General features: G+C 41.0%; 1 protein-coding gene across 2 annotated transcripts in view; it reads right to left on the bottom strand.

The window, feature by feature from the left end:
* The window catches only part of ZZEF1 (zinc finger, ZZ-type with EF-hand domain 1), a 106,996-nt gene that overhangs the window by 47,579 nt on the left and 38,378 nt on the right, over positions 1–21,039 (bottom strand). For both annotated transcript variants that reach the window (XM_014541948.1, XM_014541947.1), the window contains exons 14-29: positions 20,378–20,478; positions 19,631–19,800; positions 18,688–18,821; positions 17,412–17,482; positions 16,126–16,240; positions 15,149–15,308; positions 14,069–14,190; positions 13,867–13,989; positions 11,873–12,039; positions 11,708–11,789; positions 10,680–10,881; positions 9,616–9,764; positions 7,694–7,934; positions 4,656–4,735; positions 2,237–2,330; positions 558–1,029 (exon numbers count right to left, since the gene is read on the bottom strand). In XM_014541948.1, the coding sequence (XP_014397434.1) occupies positions 558–1,029; positions 2,237–2,330; positions 4,656–4,735; positions 7,694–7,934; positions 9,616–9,764; positions 10,680–10,881; positions 11,708–11,789; positions 11,873–12,039; positions 13,867–13,989; positions 14,069–14,190; positions 15,149–15,308; positions 16,126–16,240; positions 17,412–17,482; positions 18,688–18,821; positions 19,631–19,800; positions 20,378–20,478 (2,483 nt within the window). The remainder of the gene's footprint in view (positions 1–557; positions 1,030–2,236; positions 2,331–4,655; positions 4,736–7,693; positions 7,935–9,615; positions 9,765–10,679; positions 10,882–11,707; positions 11,790–11,872; positions 12,040–13,866; positions 13,990–14,068; positions 14,191–15,148; positions 15,309–16,125; positions 16,241–17,411; positions 17,483–18,687; positions 18,822–19,630; positions 19,801–20,377; positions 20,479–21,039) is intronic.

Here is a 21,039-nt window from a genome sequence, read left to right as displayed (position 1 = left end):
GAGGTATCAGAAATATCACTCAGGCAGGATATCAATATCTGTTGCTACTTTTAGTCCAGCATTACAGATCAGTTCACACCGTCCAGAAGCCCAACAACCCACACGAAAAAATTAATTAAAAAGGAACCTCGGTACATCTTTACTTCCCCATAGAGACAAAGCCTTCATTCTTAGGGTAGGAAATTAAAACATGAAATACTTCCAGAGATGTTGGCCCACTGACAAATAATTTTGACAGAAAATATCAAATTCTAATTTCTCCCAGGGTTAAAATAAGACAAATTTATAAACAGCAGCTACCAAAAGAAATGTTTCTTTTCTTATCCTAACAGTACATTATTGAGATATAATTTACATACAGTACAAATCTTAAGTGAAAAAATACTTCTTGAAAAGAAAAACATTACCAATTTTTTTTTAACATTCTAAAACAAATCTTGATCTATCCTTCAAGTATTATTTGCTCATTTTTAACATGAGCTTCAAGCCTTTGGGTAGACTGGTTACCACTTATGGCTTGAGAAAAGAAAGTGCTAGAAAGGTCATGCCTGGCTCACCTCTCATGGGAGAGTGACTGATCTTTGATGAAGTCCATGACATCCCTCAGCACAGGGTATTTCTCTTTCACTGTGGGAACTGGTCTGGCCTCCTCCATTGACCGGAAGGAGAGCAGCCGGAGTCGCCCTCGGGTGAAGGGGGGCCGCCGAGTGGGAGTGGAAGGTGAAGAGGGCTCTTCGGCTGTGGCAGAGGACACTTCTGTGGCAGGAGGGCCACTGCTGGGTGGCAGCTTCGGCTGGACATCCAAGCCAGGACTCCTGTCTCCCGCAGCAGGGGGTGCTGCGTCAGTGGGAGATGCCGAGGCTTGGAAATGCTCTTCCACCACAGAGCTTGTCCTCTGGCGCTTGTCAAGTGGCTGCAGATGGTGATCAGGTTCATCTGTAGTCACCAACTTGTCAGAGCTTTCTTTTGAACTTATACCCATGGACAAAAATTTTAATAACAGAAGACTCTTCTGAATACATTCTTTTGCTACATGCAAAAAGAAAGACCATGGGGAAAAAGTCAAAATTAAACTTATTGCCTAGTTTTAGAGAGAAAATGACCTATTTAAACTCAACAATTTAGGACAAGAAATGCCTCCATTATTACAGTGATAAAACATATTAACTAAGAGAATAGAATCAAATTTTATCTCATTTATATAAACCAAAATCTTCCTAGCACTATCAGCACACTTGAAAAAGTTTTATTGTAGACAATTTCAAGCATATATATACAGAGAGAGAGAACAGTATAAAGTTCCTCCCTGTACCCCTCACCTAGCTTCAATAGCTAACAACCCAAGGCCTGTCTAGTTTCACCCACTCCCCACTGCCATGCAGATTCTAGGCATCACATTATTTCAACTGCAAAAACTTCAGTATATTTCTCTAAAAAAAAAGAGTTAAAAAACAAACAAACATGATATCATTTTAAAAATTAACAGTAATTCCTAATTTCACTGAATAGTCAATGTCTGCACACTTTCTTTTTTTAAAAAAGAAGTTATTGACTTTAGAGAGAGCAAGGGAGAGAGAGACAGAGAAACATTGGTCAGTTGCCTCCTACAGGCCCCTTGCTGGGGATCAAGCCTGCAATCTGGGCATATGCCCTGACCAGAAATCAAACCGATGACCTTTTGGTGCATGTGATGACAGTCAACCAACTGATCCACCAGCCAGGGCTTTTTTTTTTTTTTTAAAATCCCCACTTGAAGATATGTTTTTATTGACTTTCAGAGAGAGAGAGGAAGGGGGAGAGAGAGATATACACATTGATGTGAGAGAGAAACATCAATAGGTTGCCTCCTGTACCCACCCCAACCAGAGATCAAATCTGCAACCTAGGTATGTGCCCTGACCTGGAACTGAACCCACTATCTTTTGGTGTACAGGACAACGCTCCAACTAACTGACCTACCGGCCAGGGCTCAATGTCTACCCGGCCAGGGCTCAATGTGAGCACACTTTCAAAATGTAATAAGATGTAGTTCCAAAAGCACCTGATGCCTCCTAAGAAAAATAATTAGAAAGAAGTAAAAAGGAAAGTTTCTATATCCCTGGAAACTAAATTTAGTACCTGTGTTATGTTCCCTAGGTCAACACAGCTTCAATGAAACTAATCTAGAAGACAGGTCACTGGTTTTCTATGAAATGGAAACAGAAGGCCCAGTAATGACTGGAGTCGGCACACTCACCCAGGCTCTCAGGGTTTGCCTCAGCAGCTTCTGACCCGCGTTTTTCTTCTGCCTCATTCCCCAGGCTCACCAGGGACTTCTGCTTTATCTCTAACTGAGGGGAGAATTTGAGACACATAATTAGGCTGTCCAGACACGACAACAGGGCAGCCACAGCAAATTACTTCAAAAGTACACAGGGTTGAGATCATGGAGAACTTTATAGTTATTGTTCAGCTAATGAGGACATAGGACTAAGACATTATTGTTAATCCTAGAAGTAACCCAGGCTGTGGAGCTATCTTAAGGTAAATCCACAAAACTACCTTCAACTATTTGAGAGGAGCTTGTACCCATGACCCTATTATTTAAAAAACAACAACTCTAGAACACTGGAGGTGGAGAGGGGACTATCTAAGGCTGACCTAGTACAGATGAAGAAGTGAAGGTCCAGAGAAGTGAAGAATCTTGCAAGGGTCATACACTTGGTTTGCTGCAAGAGGTTAGACCAAAACTTGATCTCTATTCTACCCTGAACGAGGGGATACCTCTAAGTGATGTCTAGACTGCCAGGCAATGGTCACAATATGACCACAGTACTAACATCCCAGGCAGAAGGCCATGTGTGATTTATGAGAGGCCAAAGTCTTAGAGAGAAAGCTGGCATCTTGTCCAATGTCAGCAGCTTGTATAAGGCTAAACCAGAAGCACAATCTACAATATGCCTCATCACCTGCCAAATCTTTTTTACTTAAGCTGTTATGTGGTAGCTGACTGCATCATACACTCTTTTTCTTAAACTGTTACTAATGCCTTGTTTCTCTGTCAAATCTTCTGATTCTCCTTCTACCGTTCTGATGACGATACTTTTAGTTTCTTTTGAGAGATTCTGTTCATTTTGGCTTCCATCTATCTATCCAGTACTTTTGGGCACCATGTATGTTCTGATCATTGTGGATTCTGTCCAAGGCTATGTGTTCCTGGATAAACTCATACTTTAAAGAAAAACTATTACCAATGATTTGCAGATTCCCTATCTCAACCTTGACATGTCTGTGATGCATCAGCCATTTAAACTCTTTCATGTTTACTAAATTCTCCAGCTAGATGTCTCAGATAACCTAGATGTCCTCATACTCAACATGACCCAAAGTGAACTTTCCTGCCCATTCTCAGATCCAAGACCATCTTTCCTATTCTGGTCAATGCTTCTATCATCCACCAAGTCACCCAGCAACATGGGAATGGTCCTAAATTCCATCCTCCTGTTCACCACTCACATCAATTACAAAGTCTAATTATTTTATCTTCTAGGTAGTAGAAGCCATCCTCATCTAATATCACAACTGGTCTACTTTCAATTTCATTATCCAGCCTCTACTAAGTAAAAGGTTTTTTCCCCAATTACTGTACAATATTTAAGATGATTGTGTATATATAAAAAAATATGGATATACGGATATATAGGTATTCATCTCCATGCCCAAGAAATAAAAACAATTCTCCTAATTTTTGTGTTTATAATATCCATGTATTTATATGATTTTACTACATATTGATGTACATAACATACAGATTTGGTTTGTGTTTAAATTTTATATAAGGAATATCATACTTATGCATTCTTCTACAACTTGCTGTTTTGCTTATCGTCACGTTGGTGAGCACCACCCATGCTGATACATGCAGCTCTACATCATTCACTTTCATTATAATCCTGTATTGTTATTATCACTTTACATTGTAATATAATATTATATAGTAGTATAATATGCAACCTGTTTCTCCATTCTCCTACATTGTTCTTCCAGTTTATTGCTGTCAGAAACAATGCTGCAGACCACTTCTCTAAAATGCAGAAGGGCCTCTCCCCAGACTAAAACCATCAGTGGTTGCCCAGTACCTAAGGCAGTGATGGCGAACCTATGACACGCGTGTCAGAGGTGACACGCGAACTCATTTTTTTGGTTGATTCTTCTTTGTTAAATGGCATTTAAATATATAAAATAAATATCAAAAATACAAATCTTTGTTTTACTATGGTTGCAAATATCAAAAAATTTCTATATGTGGCACAGCACCAGAGTTAAGTTAGGGTTTTTCAAAATGCTGGCACGCCGAGCTCAAAAGGTTCGCCATCACTGACCTAAGGTAATGCTTTCCTTCCTGGTCTAACAGGTTCCACAGGGTACCCTTTGGGGTTTCTAAGGATGTAGGTGGGCTCAACTGAACCCTGTTTGTTCTGAACATTCTCAATACTCACCTAATTATGATTTCAAGGATTCTAAATTAGTTTATATCCATTCATGTCACTAAACTTTAGTTTAAAAAACATTCCTAAAGTTATATTCTTGGGAAGAGAGTTACTTATCTTAATTCTGTGATACTGTGGTGGGAAATTTTTAAAAATATAAAAATTACATGCAAAGGAAAATCTTACCATCCATATTCGAATCCCATCTGCCAAGGAATACACCTGAGCAAACTCCTCACTCAGGGCTGTCGTGCCCCCACTGTTTACTGGGGAAAGGAGAGACGAAAAGATTACATTCAGTTAACACAATTCACTACTGCGACACTAAGCACAGAGTAGTTTCTAAATCTAACCCACAGAAAAAGCTCTTCCCCTGACACTCACACATTGGGAGTGGTTAAAAGAGCCATGGGGAAAAAATTATCAACTAAGCCACAAATAGCTGTGATGGGTTCTCTGTGTTACTTCAAACTAACATTTTTCAAATGAACATCTGAAATGGACATACTAGTAAAGTGAGTAAAATATTAAAAGAAAAAACGTAAAAGACATGAAAAGTATTAAAAGTAAAATAACAGATACTAAAAATGAGCAAAAAATAATTATTGACATTAAAAAAAGGTCATGGTATATATTAAATTTAAAAAGCTGGTTATAAAACAATATAAATAAAATTGTCTTATTTAAAAAGAATATACATTAAAAACATATATATAGGGTAGGATAAAAGTAGGTTTACAGTTGTTTGTATATAATAATACAAGAATAAACTGTGTTTCGTGTACTCACAATTGTAAACCTACTTTTCCCCACCCTGCATGTATGTGTGTATATGTATGTATGTATGTATATATATATATATATATATACACACACACACACACACACACACACACATAAATATACCTAGATAAAGGCTAGGTAGATATATAGAAAAATGTTAATAGAGGTGTTCTCAAAATGATGAGATTATAGTTGATAATTATTTTAAGCTTTTCTGTATTTTGTAAGTTTCTACACAAAGGGATATTATTTTTATAATTCAAAAAAGTTGTGATTTTTAAAGAAAGACCTGCCCCTTCTCCTCATCTAAAAACCAAAGGGATAACATATGTACTAAAACAGTGTAAAGCTCTTGTTGAACCAATATACAATGCAATGAATATTTTCTGAACATGTAGAATATTCTGGGCTCCATATCAGGTACTAGGAATACAGTGCTGAGAAAGAGAGACATGGGTCCTGCCCTCAAGTAGCTTTTAGTCGAGTTGAAAAACTCCTCCTGTACATTTCTAACTCAAAAGGGTAACCAATTTTTAGACAAATATGAGCAAATTAGCTAGACAAGAACCACTCTCTAAGTAGCTCAGTTTTAAAGAGCCCACGATCAGTCCTCTAAGGCTGGGCTAGAAAGAACTGAGACCAAGTATGTCTTCTTCAAAGCAACAGTGGTAGGCATTCTCAGAACAACCTGTATTCAGCAAAACATTTCTAGCTCTCACATTTCATTGTGTTCTCTACTGCAAATAGTTATGTGTTATCTGAACATGATTTGAAAAGGAGCTGCAGAACTCTCCCCAGCCGAAAACTTGCTGCTTCTCAGCTTTTAACTCACAAAGCTTTTTCCCTCTACTCAAAGTTCCCAGATAACAAAGATTGTGCAGCTCTCTAACCACAATTTGATTATGAAACACACTGAATTTTTCAAAACCATAAAGGTCCCGTTGTTCCCCATTCCCTAGCAGAGATATACTTTTTCATATGATGGTTGTTTCCATTAAGTCACTCATGTTTCAATGTAGTTTTATTTTAGCAACTTCTTAAAGGATATTAATATTTGAGGGACTAATCAAGATACTTTGGAAATTAGGAAATAAATTCTGCAATATGAGATCCAAAGAACTCAGCAATAAAGGCAGTAGTGATAATTTCAATATTAATATCAATAATAATAATAAGAGCAACAGTCAATTACCTACTCTAACGGAAGGAAGCATTTGTTCCTGCTTATTTCATCTGCACCATGGAAAAAGCACATAACCTGCCAGAGTGCTCGGGAAAACACACACCTCATCTTTAGATGGGTTTTTCCCCTGAAGGATTAGGAATGGAGAGAGACTCTCCCTCCTGTGGGTCCTGTGAGGCTGCAGGCCACATACACAGGAAATACACAGAGATGGTATCCCTGATGGAAAGAAATGGTGGAGCAGGCTATCAACAAAGGAAGCCAAGCAGAGATGATGCTACAAAGAAGCTGCAAGTCTAAAGATAAGAATTAATACCAACATTTTCCTCCTTAGTCATGGCACACTGAATTACCTAAACAATTGTTTTAATTGGAATTTCTTAGAATGTTAGAGCTAATCAAAACTAAACTTTTATAAATAAGGACACTAAGGAGCAGAAAGGTTGTCAGATTAACGTGAAGTTGCACAACTTCTAGTTTTTGAGCTGGTACTATAGCCCAAGTTAAGGGTTTCTTTTCCATTAAACTTCTTGGTTGTTTTCCATTAGAATTTTGGATAAGACAAATTATCTGCTAATTAGGAAACTAATTAACTGCTAATTAGGAAACTCAAAGCTACTTGCCATATACTCCAGTCATGAATCTTTTGACTGGCAAAGCAGACCTAACAAGATGATGTCTATAATTATAGAAATACTAGAGGCCCGGTGCATGAAATTCATGCACTTGGGGGGAGGGTTGGGGGGGGTCCCTCAGCCTGGCCTGAGACCTCTCGCAGTCCGGGACCCCTCGGGGGATGTCTGACTGACAGCTTAGGCCCGCTCCCAGTCAGACATCCTTAGCGCTGCCACAGAGGTGGGAGAGGCTCCTGCCACTGCGCTCGCCAGCCATGAGCCCAGGTTCTGGCTGAGCGGCGCTCCCCCTGTGGGAGCGCACTGCCCACCAGGGGGCAGCTCCTGCGTTGAGCATCTGCCCCCTGGTGGTCAGTGCACATCATAACAACTGGCTAACCAGTAGTCTGTCTGCCCCTTGGTGGTCAGTGTACGTCATAGTAAGCAGTTGAGCAGCCTTAGCATATCATTATCATGTTACGCTTTGATTGGTTGAACGGCCAACTGGACGACTGGACACTTAGCATATTAGGCTTTTATTATATAGGATATTTATATTTCAAAATATTTTATTTACTTAAGTTAGGCTTTCTTAAAACTTAGCAATTGGCCTTCAGATGAAAAATATTCCCTGTAATATAAGTTACCATATTTTTGCAGCTTCTCATATAAGTCTGGAGTGCGATACACCAGAGCAGCAAAGGTGGCGTTCACAGCTTGATCAATAGTGGAACCAGCAACTATATCTGTCTTTGGGGCCTGTTTTCTACATGCCTGTATGAATCCTTTGAAAAGTTCTGAATATGGCCCACAGAAGTTCTGGGCAGGATCTGACTGTGCAAAATCAAGAAGAAAACGGTGGCAGGGATCATCAGGGATGTTCTTAACCTGGGAACAACAACAACAAAAACCAATCATGTTTAAGACATTCGTTCAAAAAATAAAGTTTACAGAACACCTACTAGGCCAGAAGTATAAACCAGAGTGCATTCTTCTCTCAGGAAGTTTAAATCTATTTTGGGGAGACCAGACAGGCATATGGGTTAAAAAAAAAAAAAAGGTAAACATAAGTAAAACATTACAAGCATTAAAGCTAGCACTACCATAAAGCAAAAGATTATGAAGTGCCAAATGCCTATAAGGGACACCCAGTGCTGAGAATTCACAGGAGAGAGTTCAGAAAAGCCTCCTGGAGGAGATGGGCTTTGGACTGGGACCGTGAAGACTGGGCGGGTTTGGCCCTGAGGAACATAAACATTAGCAGAAGTTAAGAGTCAGTGGGGAGACTGACCTGGCCTGAAGTCTCAGCTGGGGAGTGGTGGGAACTAGAGTCAGATAGGTAAGGTGAAAGGAGACTGCAGAGAGCCTTGACTGTCACTCTGAGGAGTTTAGACTTCACCCTGTGGGCAATGGGGAGCCATTAATGGTGCTTGGCAGTGGAATGACAAGATAATGCAGCATTAAAAAAAAAAGAAAGAAAACTTGGTAGGTATCAATGTGACAATGCAAGTGTAAGATGAGGGCCTGGATAAAGATGGAGACAGAGGGAATGAAAGAAGATGAACATCACAAGGGAAAATCTATAGGGCTTGCAGCTGACTGGATAGAAAGGTGAGAACAAGGTGAATAAAGGTAATGCTAGGGAACAGTGGCTCAGTGCCTAGGAAAACAATAATAGGAGTGAGCAGTCACGGACGGGGCAGGGAGTAATCCCGATTTTATACTTCTGAGTTAAAGGGAGTCAGACCTAAAATGAAAATACCTAACAGGAAGATGAGTAACTGGCAAGTCTGGGAGAAGAACCAGAGCTCTGGATACTGACATTTAGAACTATTCACACAGATGTGACAGCAGAAGAGAGAAGAGGATAAAGTCTGGTAGGTTGCAGGGAAGGAGAGAAAGCCTGAATTAAGCCTACTCTTTACAGGAGAAATAAGTGAAGTCAATAAGAGAGGCTGATGTAGCAGTTAGATGTAAGAGAAGACAGTTGACTAACATGGAATCAAAAGAAGAGAGGGTCCAAAGGAACCAAATGTAACAGAGAGGTAAAGGAGAGGAAGAGTCCCTGCATTCATAAATTAACTGAATAACTTGGGGGTGGGCAGAGGAGGGAAGAAGGAAGGAAAAGTAGTAGAACAGAGAGAGAGGAAAAGAGATGAAAAAGAGACAGCAGGCAAACCTGTTTAGTGTTTTAAATATTGTAAGCCTAAATAACATGCTACCACTCGAAAAAGCATAGCATGAAATCTTTTACTCTAAAGCTTGACTCAGTGGGGACTAGAAACAGACTTAACATATTTGTTTAATAACTCCATCAAGAGAGATTTACTGAGCAATTGGTATATTTTACTGAAGAGCCACCTATTCAATATTTTTGAACATCCATTATGCACTGGCCCCTGTGGCACACAGTGGGAACACTAAATAAATAAGAGATAATTTCTGCCCTCAAGAAACTAACAACTTAGTAGGGGTGATTAGATATAAACACAAACATTTATAATTTAAAGTAATAAGTATTAGTAAGCATTTTCCATTCCAAATAGAAAGACAACAGAAGAGTAAATACCTCCTTACTATCTTGTTGTGGATGAGTGGGCCAGCTTGCTTCTAGTCCCAACTCTGGACATATCTGATGCCTGAAGACAGGTTTCCACAAGGGGGAGTTTAGGACTAATGCCATTTTTGCCTGAGGTACTGCCATGTTACTTCCTAACTCTGGAAAGAGAAGAAGGCTTATGAGAGTTCTATTTTTTCCATACTATACTAAGAATATTTGAACTGATGAAGAAAAGGTTTTAAAATGTGGGAATTATTAAGACTTGGAGGGAATTCACCCACATTTACCAAAATGTAACTGTGAACTTCAGGAACGCATACCCCAAATGAGCCCAAGCCATAGGAAGTCCTGAAACGCTGCCGTTCTGTGCAGCAAATTCAGCTAAGGTACCTCTGAAAAGACTAATCTGCGTAAGCTGAAAACTGACTGCGAACCACCCCTAGGGTCTAACAGGAGACCATTCAGGAATGTTTAATTATGGTGAAATGTTCACACTTTGTAAACTGAACAATTAAATATTCATCACATGTGTGTTTATGAAGACATAGAAAAAAAGACTAGGTGGAAATAAATTAAAATGTTGATAATAATTATCTCTGGGTGTTAGGATTAAGGATGGCTTTTCTCCATTATGCAATTTTTCTATGATATTTTACTTTTATCATCAGAAAAGTCAAGAAATGATACAGACATAAAATACTCTAGTAAGTTTATTCCATATAGTTCTTGTTTCCTGGATGAATTTCATAACTAAATTGAAGAAATCACTTTAAAACAAAATCCAAAGACTAAAATTAATTTAGTCTCTATTTCTGCCTTCTTATTGGAATATACCAAAATTCACTTATAAAAGAAGGATGAGATGCTACTAAAACTCAGCTCTCTCCCCCACTAAGCCTCCCCTATGGTGTCAAGTAGACATTTTATTCTGGTTTGGTTTAAAGGAAACAAAGAGAATTTTATTAATACCTTTTACTCCTCCATCGTGTGGAGGCACCTTAAGGAGAGAGAGCACTACCTTGCTCTTCAATGTGGCTGTAGCAAGAAGGGAAGGGACAGGGACGTGGACTTACGATGCACAGACTTGAGCGCCATGCACTGGGAAGCAAGACGTCCCATCAGTCGGGAAACAAGAAGTTGTAAATCCAACCCCCAAGACACAGCAACATCTGGCAGGCCATAAGCAGTAACAGTGAATTTGTAGCCCCACTCATTGTTACTGCTGTCAGAATGGAAGAGAAACTGTAGCCGAGGACCAGCCTTAAAGGTCACTTTCTAAAACAAACAAAAAAAGTCATGTGGTCAAACAGGTTTGAGGAGGCAGCATTTCAATAAAAAATAAGCATGTTCTTCATGACTCAAAAAAAATCTCAATTTAAAACTGGGTTACAGGCTCACCATTATATCTTATCACTCCCACCAAAGCTACTGAGGAGAAATGTACAAAGGAGTGGCTGAGACAGAAAATTCACAACTGTACCTTGTAAGGAAAGTTGGCAGAAAACTGCTGGTCAGTTTCTAAACCCAATGCCCTTCTGTCCACTGCCTACTCAGCCAGAGCTCACCTCACCCAGTGCTGTGCTCCCAGACAGCAGAGGAACGGTCAGCAGTTCAAAGCACTGAACCTCCCGCCCAAGCGGTCATGCAGCCCTCACTGTGAGGGGGACTCCTGGCTTTCACTGCCATGGTCTGGGCCCTCCTGGGGCCCTTCTTGCTAAGGATTACAACTATCCATTTACTCTAGGCAATGTGATATAGACCAGAGATTGGCAAACTTTTCCTATGAAGAACCTTATAGTAAATTATTAGACTTTCTGGGCCATACATCTCTGTTATGACTACTCAAGTCTGCAAATTGCAGTTCCAAAGCAGCTATAGTTGATATGTAAACAGTGGGCATGGCTATGTTAAAAAAAACTTTATTTACAAAATAGGTGACAGTAGTAGTTTGCTGAATTCTGATATAAACACTTCCTTTTACAAATATATAATATAAATGCGTCTTTTCAAAGACATACATCTATTACTCCTGAGGGATGCCAAAAGGAGAAGACTTGATACAGAAGTAGGCATTTTATCTCTTTTGGAGAATACCACTCACCTTGGGCCATTTATCAGTGCCAACTTTTGTGTCATAACGTGTTTTTCCACCTCTAGCGTCGGTAAATTCCAGATAATCATACCTGCGAAAGCATAATCTCTGTCACTTCCCTTCTCTCACTTTTGATCCATTATTGCTTGGGAAAGAAGAATATGTGAGTCTCACCTTTTTTCAGTTTCACACCTCTCATCAAATTCCACCTCAAAATAGGTTGCCCCTGGGCTAACAAAGACAGACACCTCGTGGCAATTATTTTCATAATTGTGGGCAGACTCCTTAGTCCATGTATGTAACACTACTGGCTGTTCCTGTTGCCAAGTCTCGACATCCAGCTATGCAAACAAACAAGATAAGAAAGGTTTTCATCACTTTACATCCAGCCATACGCAATAGATTGTGCCGTATCCATGATCTAGACAGCCCCTGACAGTCCTACACAGATCACCACACAGGCTAAAAATATGCCTGACATTCCCATCTACACATACAGAGCATCCTACACTTACATTCCACAGAACAGACATGCGGTTTCTACTGCACTACAGTGACTCTCTGATTAGCTTTCATTTTCTAATTATAACAGTACTATTTCTTACAAATCACTATTAGCATGAATTTCCAGTGGAAAAAACACTGAGTTAGGAATTTAAAGACCTAAAGTCCTATTTGGGACTTTAGCAAATCTGAGCCCATCAACTCTCCTTCCTTCTTTTGTTTAAGTCTTTGCCTTTTTACCTTTAAAATTGACTTTTTAATATATGCCCTTTCTACTCCTACAGTTGTGAGACTCAAAGAAGATAGTGAAAAAACTTTGTATCCTGTAAAGTAAAGTGAGGGAAAATTTCTTTTAAATACCAACCCATCTTGTGCCTTGCAACATACATTTTCACTTCTAGATTTCACTCTGGTTACTCACTTACATGGTTTTTATATAACTTTACTAGAGACCCAGTGCACAAAAATTTGTGCACTTGGGGGGGTCCCTCAGCCCGGCCTGTGTCCTCTCACAGTCTGGGACCCCTCAGGGGATGACCACCTGCTGGCTTAGGCCCGCTCCCTGGGGGATTGGGCCTAAGCTGGCAGTCAGACATCCCTCTGGAAGCCCGGGAGCCCTCAGGGAATGTACATTTGCCAGCAGGGAGCAGGCCTAAGCTGCAGTTGGACATCCTTAGCGCTGCTGAGGAGGCAGGAGAGGCTCCCACCACCACCGCTGTACTGGCAGCCGTCAGCCTGGCTTGTGGCTGAGCAGAGCTCCCCCTGTGGGAGCGCACTGACCACCAGGGGGCAGCTCCTGCATTGAGTGTCTGCCCCCTGGTGGTCAGTGTGTGTCATAGTGACCAGTCATTCCCAGTCTTTCTGCTGTTAGGGTCAATTTGCATATTACCCTTTTATTATATAGGAGTGCCTGGTCAGCCTGGGTGAGGGGCTGATGGCTGTTTGCAGGCTGGCCAAGCCCCCCAGAGGGGACCCTCACCCCATGAGGGTGTAGCCATCCTGGGTGAGGGGCTGATGGCTGTTTGCAGGCTGGCCAAGCCCCCCAGAGGGGACCCTCACCCCATGAGGGTGTAGCCATCCTGGGTGAGGGGCTGATGGCTGTTTGCAGGCTGGCCACAGCCCCCAGCCACCCAAGCTCCCAGTGGAGGCAGACTGGAAGCAGGTATCTGGGATTTATTTAGCTTCTATAATTGAAACTTTGTTGCCATGAGCGGAGGCCACAGCCAGCTCAAGGCAGGCGGGAAGCTTGGCTTCCTCCATCGCCTGGGCAACCAAGCCTCCTGCTTGCTCCAGCTCTGTGGCTGCCGGCCGCCATCTTGGTTGGGTTAATTTGCATACAGTCGCTCTGATTGGCTGGTGGGCGTGGTTTGGGGCGTAGCGAAGGGACAATTAGCATCTTTGTCTTTTATTAGTGTAGATGTGCTATAAAATTCTGAAGTTAATATATGCACAGCTTTCTCTGTGTCTCCTTTCTAACACTGACCTCACCAAATAAACTCACACTGGCATTTATCCTTATTGGCAAAACCACTGATAAAATATAGGGGGTCTTCTCGACAACATTTATCTTTGTAAACCCGTACCGTACCGTGGTATGCTTCACTAAGCATGGTCACATCACTCGTGAGGGAAATACACAGCAGTTTAAGTCGAACTCAAGTTACCTTATTCAGTCCTCCCTCAGGGTCACTGCAGAGCCTCTTCAACAACTCTGTTAGGGTACTGAATTCTCTCAAGAGTTTGCAGTGGGAAATGTCTAAAGTGCAAAAGTCCAGCAGAAAGATTACCTAAAGGAAGATGAATAAAGCACTTAGTGTCCACTGCAGACCCTCCTGCCCTTTACAAATGGCTGCCACTTTGTCTTACCAGTTGTCGAGCTGCCATTGAAAACACTGAATTACATAGTTTTTCTACTATGGTTTTTCCACTATACTGTGACAAAAGGGACTCCAAAATCACTCTTGTGCTTCCCAGAAACTGTTCCACATCTACCAAAACAGGAAGAAAATGTGTTATACAGGAGAAATATCATTTGCTTGGTCATCATCAAGGGTAAGCTGTCACAGAAGCTATGAAGGAAATTCCACATCAGAAAGACCAGGAGACCAGAAAGTACTATACAAATGCTTTCCTCTAGGCAAGAAAAGCAATGCAAATCCAGTAAAAGATTCCCTTTAGAGTAATTCATTTTTGCTTCTTTTCAAAGAGGTGGAGATATTACTTTTGTAAGTGAAATTGCATGGCTGACCGACCCCGTTGCTACTTTCCCTTTGTTTACAATGAGCCATCACTAGGTGTGCCATATCATGGGACAAGCTTTAGGTGGCAGGGCTCAACAGTGTAAGCATTTTTGTCACAGCTGCTGAGACCAAGTTTGATGGAACTAAATTTTCCACATATAATTTCTCAGAACCTGCTAAGTTTCATATAATTTTCTGTGGGTTTATGGGACATGAATCTGAATATTTTCTGTAATCAGCAAAGATCACAGCAGTGCTCACACACCTTAGACTCTAAAGGTTTAAGACTTTCCCTTTTGGGTGACTTAACTAAAACAAGGAAGGCAGACTACTGAAGAGTGTGACATCATCTAGTAGTGCTGTATGACTGCAGAGTGTGACATCATCTAGAAGTGCTATATGACTGCAGAGTGTGACATCATCTAGAAGTGCTATATGACTGCAGAGGCAATGTTTAGGTTGTGCAATGACCCAAGCCTGCAATAAAAAAAACTTAGGCATGCTACCATATTCAGACAGGAAACTTTGGGCAAAAAGATATGCTACCGAATTCTATTTTAAGAAGAAAAAACAACCCAAAGACAAATCCGATTTGTATCAAGAAAAGAAAACCATATGTACATTCAATGAATGAGTACTAAAAAGTGAGAACATGCAGAGTCAAAACCCAAACACCTGTTTTCATGGATTTTGTCCTGAAACTCACATTTTTCAATAAGGTCAATGGCAAGCTCTTTGGCTCCAGGATCTGTGCTCTTCAGCTGCAGGTAGCACCAGGAGAGCAGGCTGCCTTGGACAGACCAGAACAGGGAGAAGAGCACAGAGCCAACCTCCGCTTGGGCCTTGTTGAGCATCAACAGTTCACACTGCAAGGGAGGAGACAAAGAGAAAGTGTTTATAAGGCCATTCACAGAACACAGCCAAGGGCATTTAAGACAGCAGCTGTCACTGGCAAAAAAATTCTAGGGAAATGAGAATGGTCACAAAAGAGCTTTCAACCCAGAAGTGACCAAGAAAGAGGTATTACGACACCTCCTCTTTTGCCCTCAGCTTTTCAGAACCTTTACAAATGGTTTTCACTCCATAAGGTTCCTTCTGCCCCTCAGGAACCTTACCCCACCAATTATCTCGTTTCCCTCTCACATCATCCAGTCCCTTTTCTCTGTGGCTCCTCTCCCTGAGCCTTCCGTCAAATCTCTCCCACCTTAGAAAACAATTCTTAGTCCCCTATGGCTTTCTAACCATCATCTTTATTCTCCGGAGTTTCTCTGAAGAATCACCTGACCTCCAGGAATAAACTATTGCACATAAGAACCACAAGACATATTCATATCATATCTGCTATGTAACTGCCCCAAACTGGACCTAACTGCCCCTCCATAATACAACAGATAAATTAACTGTGGCACACTCATAAAGGAAACACTGTGCACATGCATGAACATGGATGAGTTTCAAAAATGCCCAAGTGAAGAAAACATGTCACAGACATGTCCCCTCACTCATTTGCAAAAGCTGGCAGATTAGGAGCCAAGGCAGGCTGGGAAATCTGTGTGCTCATTGATGGTCACAGGAATAGAGCTATGTTCATACTGTAAATGAGGGTTGAAGGGGAAGGCAGTGACAGCTCTATCACATGCTCCTAAAAGAAGGCAAAGACCACAGGGAGCAACCATCAATTACCTCTCGAGCAGCAACAGAGAGGAGAGTCCTCATGACGGCCAGGACTTCACCGATGTTCGTGTCGGCCAGGTCGCCTTTCTCAGGTAAAAGCAGAAGGCCGCCTGGGTCCCTATCACTGAAAGAACACAAATGAGTCACAACACCTTGTTTCAGGAAGTGGATTTACATGTGTTTTTATCTTAAAAGGTTCCAAAAAGGAACCTAGCAAGACTTCAGTGTCAGTTCAATGGGATGAGATAAATTTGGGTCAGGAAAAAAGCCATGGTCCCCGCTGGGTATGGGGCACTGTCCCAGCACATGTCCTTATGTAAGCACAGGCACATAAATCCTCAAGTCCTTAGAAGAGATTCCAAGGAATAAATCTGATGAATAAACCACCTTGACCACCAATAAGAAACACACCTAACCTCATGACTGCTAACTTGACAATCTGGGCTAATCATTCCGTGTCTCAAATGTTCACATGACAGCCCCAGCCTCTTTCATCATCCTTGATACTCCACTCTGAACAGATTTTATAGAGCCCTCTAAGTCTGGCAGCCACACCAAGTATAGTTTGACTTGCAGACAGTAGCTCAGGCTGTTACTTATCTCCCTCCTTCAAGTGTCTATACCTTCAGCTCTGGCTGGTGTGGCTCAGTTGGCTAGAGCATCGTCCTGTACACCGAAAGGTCATGGGTTTGATTCAAAGTCAAGGCACATACCCAGGTTGCAAGTTCGATCCCCTCTTAGGGTTACGGGAGGCAACTGATTGATATTTCTCTCACATCAATGGTTCTCTCTCTCTCTTTGTCTATCTTTCTCTCCCTCAAATCAATAAAAAACATATCCTCCGGTGAGGACTTAAAAAAAAAAGTCTATAGCCTACAGGCCCATTAGAAGTCAAAGCAAGCAAAACTCTCCAAGCCATCCCCTCGAAGCACTTTTTTTGCTAAGCTACCCTTCTGCAGTTGGTTTTAATGTAATTGGGTTTTTAGACTTCAGTACAGGGCTTCAGTTTTTGTTTTCAAAATTATTTAGAAACTGAAGTATTCAAAAAAATCCTCAATGGGTTCAATTTTAAGTTATCTTATAATGACTGGGACTTAGATTAAGGTCTGGATAAGATTATCATTCTCCCACTACTTCAGTCACTCCTGCAACAAGTGGTTTATCACTCAGAAACTTGGGTGAGCAGAGGGATGTAGCTGGTTACTCCAAAAGCACATGAAAGGAAGGGATAGCAAAGGAAACCAACTTTGCAAAGATTTGAAATATTGGACAATTGCAAAGAATTATAAACTTACCTAAAATACGTGCACAGTGAGCGGAAAGTGAGCTGCAGGGATTGCTTATGTTCCTGCTCAGTGACATTTTTCTAGAAAACAAGAAATGGCACATTCAGAAAATCTATTCATTGACATTCCAATGACCTAGAGCAGCATGAATGCCCCTGCCCTCTGTTCCCAAGCATGAGGAAAGCCGGGGTCAGCAGACCACCTCACGGTGCCCAACTAAGACCTGGCCTAGTGCTAAGAGGGAGCAGAACCACCCATCTAAACAGAAGATGGCAATTGACTTTTTGTTCACGACTAAAGTTATCATCAAGGCTTCCTGCAGGAAAGCTCGTTGTAAATGTTTAAGAAGATGACTTCCAAAAGATGTACACCGGTACTTTTCATCACTGGGCATGCCATTGCAAGAGGAAAGAGCAGGGACAGGGAGCATTTCTTGTGAACTTTGTTTTTAAATAGGATCTAAGCTCTTTCTATATAAGTCAGAACAGCCTATGGTGACAGTTATATAAATCACACCTCCTGATGGGGCTACTAGGCTACACTGGGCTGCTCTGCTAATAGCAATGTCATTCAAGAGGTTACATGTACTCTTTCTATTTTTCTCCGTGGGACACATGCCAGCAAAAAACAAAAACAAAAACAAAATCCTTTGCTTAGCTGCCTGGTAAATACTTCTAATAAACAAGTAGGACTGAGCTTTGCCCACAGTCCAGTGGGTCAGATCTAAAGGTTATAACTCAAAATGTGAAAACCAGTGTCTCAAGCTGATATGCAAACTTTGCAGACAGTGAAATACAACCAGAGATTCTTCCTCCTCTCTGAAACCGTTGTTAGTCATTTAGCATCAACACAATTCTCTTCTACTCCTAATGCTATGGGGTTCGTTTTTCCTTGTGGCAGGTGTTCCCAACTGGACTGAAGACCTTAGCATCAGAAACCACATTTTACACTTCTGTTCTGTCCTTTATTTCAATAAGCTTTTATGCATCCCACAGAGCACTTTTATTCATTTGTTAACTAGCTGCTGCATATAGAAATGCCTTTTCAGAATGCTGTCTCTAATTTTCCATATCAAACTCTTACCAGTAATCCTATTAGATGCTTGTCTACACAGGCAATAACAAATAATCTGTAACCATATCATTTATAAATAATTATTATTGGTTTTATTTTTTTCAATTGTTATTTTGAAAATTTCTTTTCCTGGTTCTACAGCACTGGCGAGGCCTTCTATTACATCATTTTTATCAGGAATATAATCCATACTTTTAACTTATATATGTACCATCATGGTGAAGAGATGGTTCCGCTGGGTCTGTCGATCAGGAAAGAAGATGGCAGCTCCACTGAGAAGGGTATTCCTGACTTCTTGTTTTAGTATTTCCATGGGCACAGAGTCTCCATCCACCCTATCCACCACTGACAAAAATGAACAATGGAATCAGCTTTAATTTATTCCATCTATTCACTTACTATATCTATATCTGCATTAACTAGCCTATAAACTCATTACTCTCCATTTTGCAGTTAATACCAGAGCAAAGAAATATTTCTGTACACACTAGGCAATTAAGGAAATTATTTTTTGTTTGTTTGTTTACATTTAACTAAAGACTATGCATATCAGTTTTAATTTCATTATTTCCCTGTCCTTTTGAGACACAACTTGGCAAAGACTTAAAATAACTTCAGCCCTAGCCGGTTTGGCTCAGTGGATAGAGCATCGGCCTTCGAACTGAAAGGTCCCAGGTTCAATTCTGGTCAAGGGCACATGCCCGGGTTGTGGGCTTGATCACAAGTGGGGGACTTGCAGGAGGCGGCCAATCCATGATTCTCTCTCATCATGGATGTTTCTCTCTCTCTCTCCCTCTTCCTTCCTCTCTGAAATCAATAAAAATATATTTAAAAAAAAATAACTTCAGTCAGTCACGTGTTTTATTTTCAATTTATCATTATAACATCTCCCTCAATCTATCAAACTCATCCCAGTAAAGACTAAAAAGTGTGACAATAATTTCTCTCAATATCAGACAACCGTATATCAGAAGCCAGGAGGAAGTTATTGATGAGGGAATAAACACTAAACCAAAATAAGATTCAAAAGAGGATCAAAGGAAACTCATTTTCCAACAAAGCAATCCCTTTACTGGGCTTGCATGATCAGAGGACCCCCTGTTCTCCACAGCAAGACTAGCACAGGATCACATTAAAGAAAACCCCAATCCTACCATCACATAAGTGTGTATAGAGCTCCTTGGCGGCCTCCACTGCCCGGGGGCTCTGGCGGGGAGCCTTTGCATCCTCAGAGGCAGCCGTGGAGTCTCTCTGCAGCACCAAGAAGCAGCTCTGAAGGAGCTGCAAAAGCAGGGTTTGGGCACAGATGCATTCTTCCCTCGGGCTACAGAAAGATAAAATACATCAGAGAGCAAAAAGGCAAGTTGCTTTTATTCCCCTCCCCCGCCAAAAAAAGCCGAACAGTCCACAAAGGACTCTTCTCTAGACATCAGGCTTGGTGAAAACAATGCCAACCCAGAGGAGTAAAAGGTGGAATGGAAAGAACACTGTACTACGTAGAGTCTGCAAATACAGACCCCACCTGACTGCCCACAGTGGTGCCAGGAAATGCATTTTTCATCCTGTTTCCTCATCTGTAAAATGAGGGTACTGCTATAATACTTAAGCTGCTCATCCCACAAGGTTGTAATGATAATCAAATGAGAAAATGTTTGGAAAATACCGCCCAAATCACAAATGATTTATAAAAATGTGTAATTTCTATATAATATTACTTTTTTGTTATTTCTATATCTAGGTGTTACTTTCCATAATAACCAAATCTTTAAAATCAGAACAATAAACTAGTGGGAAGTAAAAAAAAAAAACTTAGAAGAAAAAACGTTCATTTAGAATAGCAAAACTCAGTGTCTGCAGTGTGTTTTTATATGATTATCACCTTATCACAAACTCTGACCTACTTTTGCTTTAATTTACTGTAAAAATTCCAGAAGATCTCCAAATCAAGACCCGCGAAGTCCAGAAAAGACTTATGTTTTAAGCCACTTTCCTTCTGCTGCACCTAAAGACCAGAAAAAAGAAAATTAAAAATGCATATGGAGAAAGACCATAATGGCTCATTTACTTCTCACTGTTAAGGGAAGATGTAGCCACAGGATAAAGTTCCCATATAATGAATGCTTACTCTTTACTACTAAAAAGTCTATGAACAACTTTTTCAGTGTGAAACTTTCTAAAATATGTACATGTGTATGTGGTATGTATATGTACATATGTATGTAAATGTGTATATATATATATATGTTATATATACACACCACACACACACACATATATATACACTAGTGGCCTGGTGCACGAAATTCGTGCATGGAGGGGGGGGTTCCCTCAGCCCAGCCTGCACCCTCTCCAATCCCCCACAGGGATTGGGCCTAAACCAGTAGTCGAACATCCCTCTCGCAATCTGGGACCACTGGCTCCTAACAGCTTACCTGCCTGCCTGCTTGATCGCCCCTGCCTCTGCCTGCCTGACTGATTGCCTCTAACCCCTCTGCCTGCCTGCCTGATTGCTCCTAACCTCTCTGCCTGCCTGCCTGATCACCCCTAACTGCCCTCCCCTGCT

The sequence above is a fragment of the Myotis brandtii genome, unplaced genomic scaffold, assembly GCF_000412655.1.
Source record: "Myotis brandtii unplaced genomic scaffold, ASM41265v1 scaffold284, whole genome shotgun sequence".
NCBI lineage: Eukaryota > Metazoa > Chordata > Mammalia > Chiroptera > Vespertilionidae > Myotis > Myotis brandtii.
This window is presented reverse-complemented; position numbering and strand designations above follow the sequence as displayed.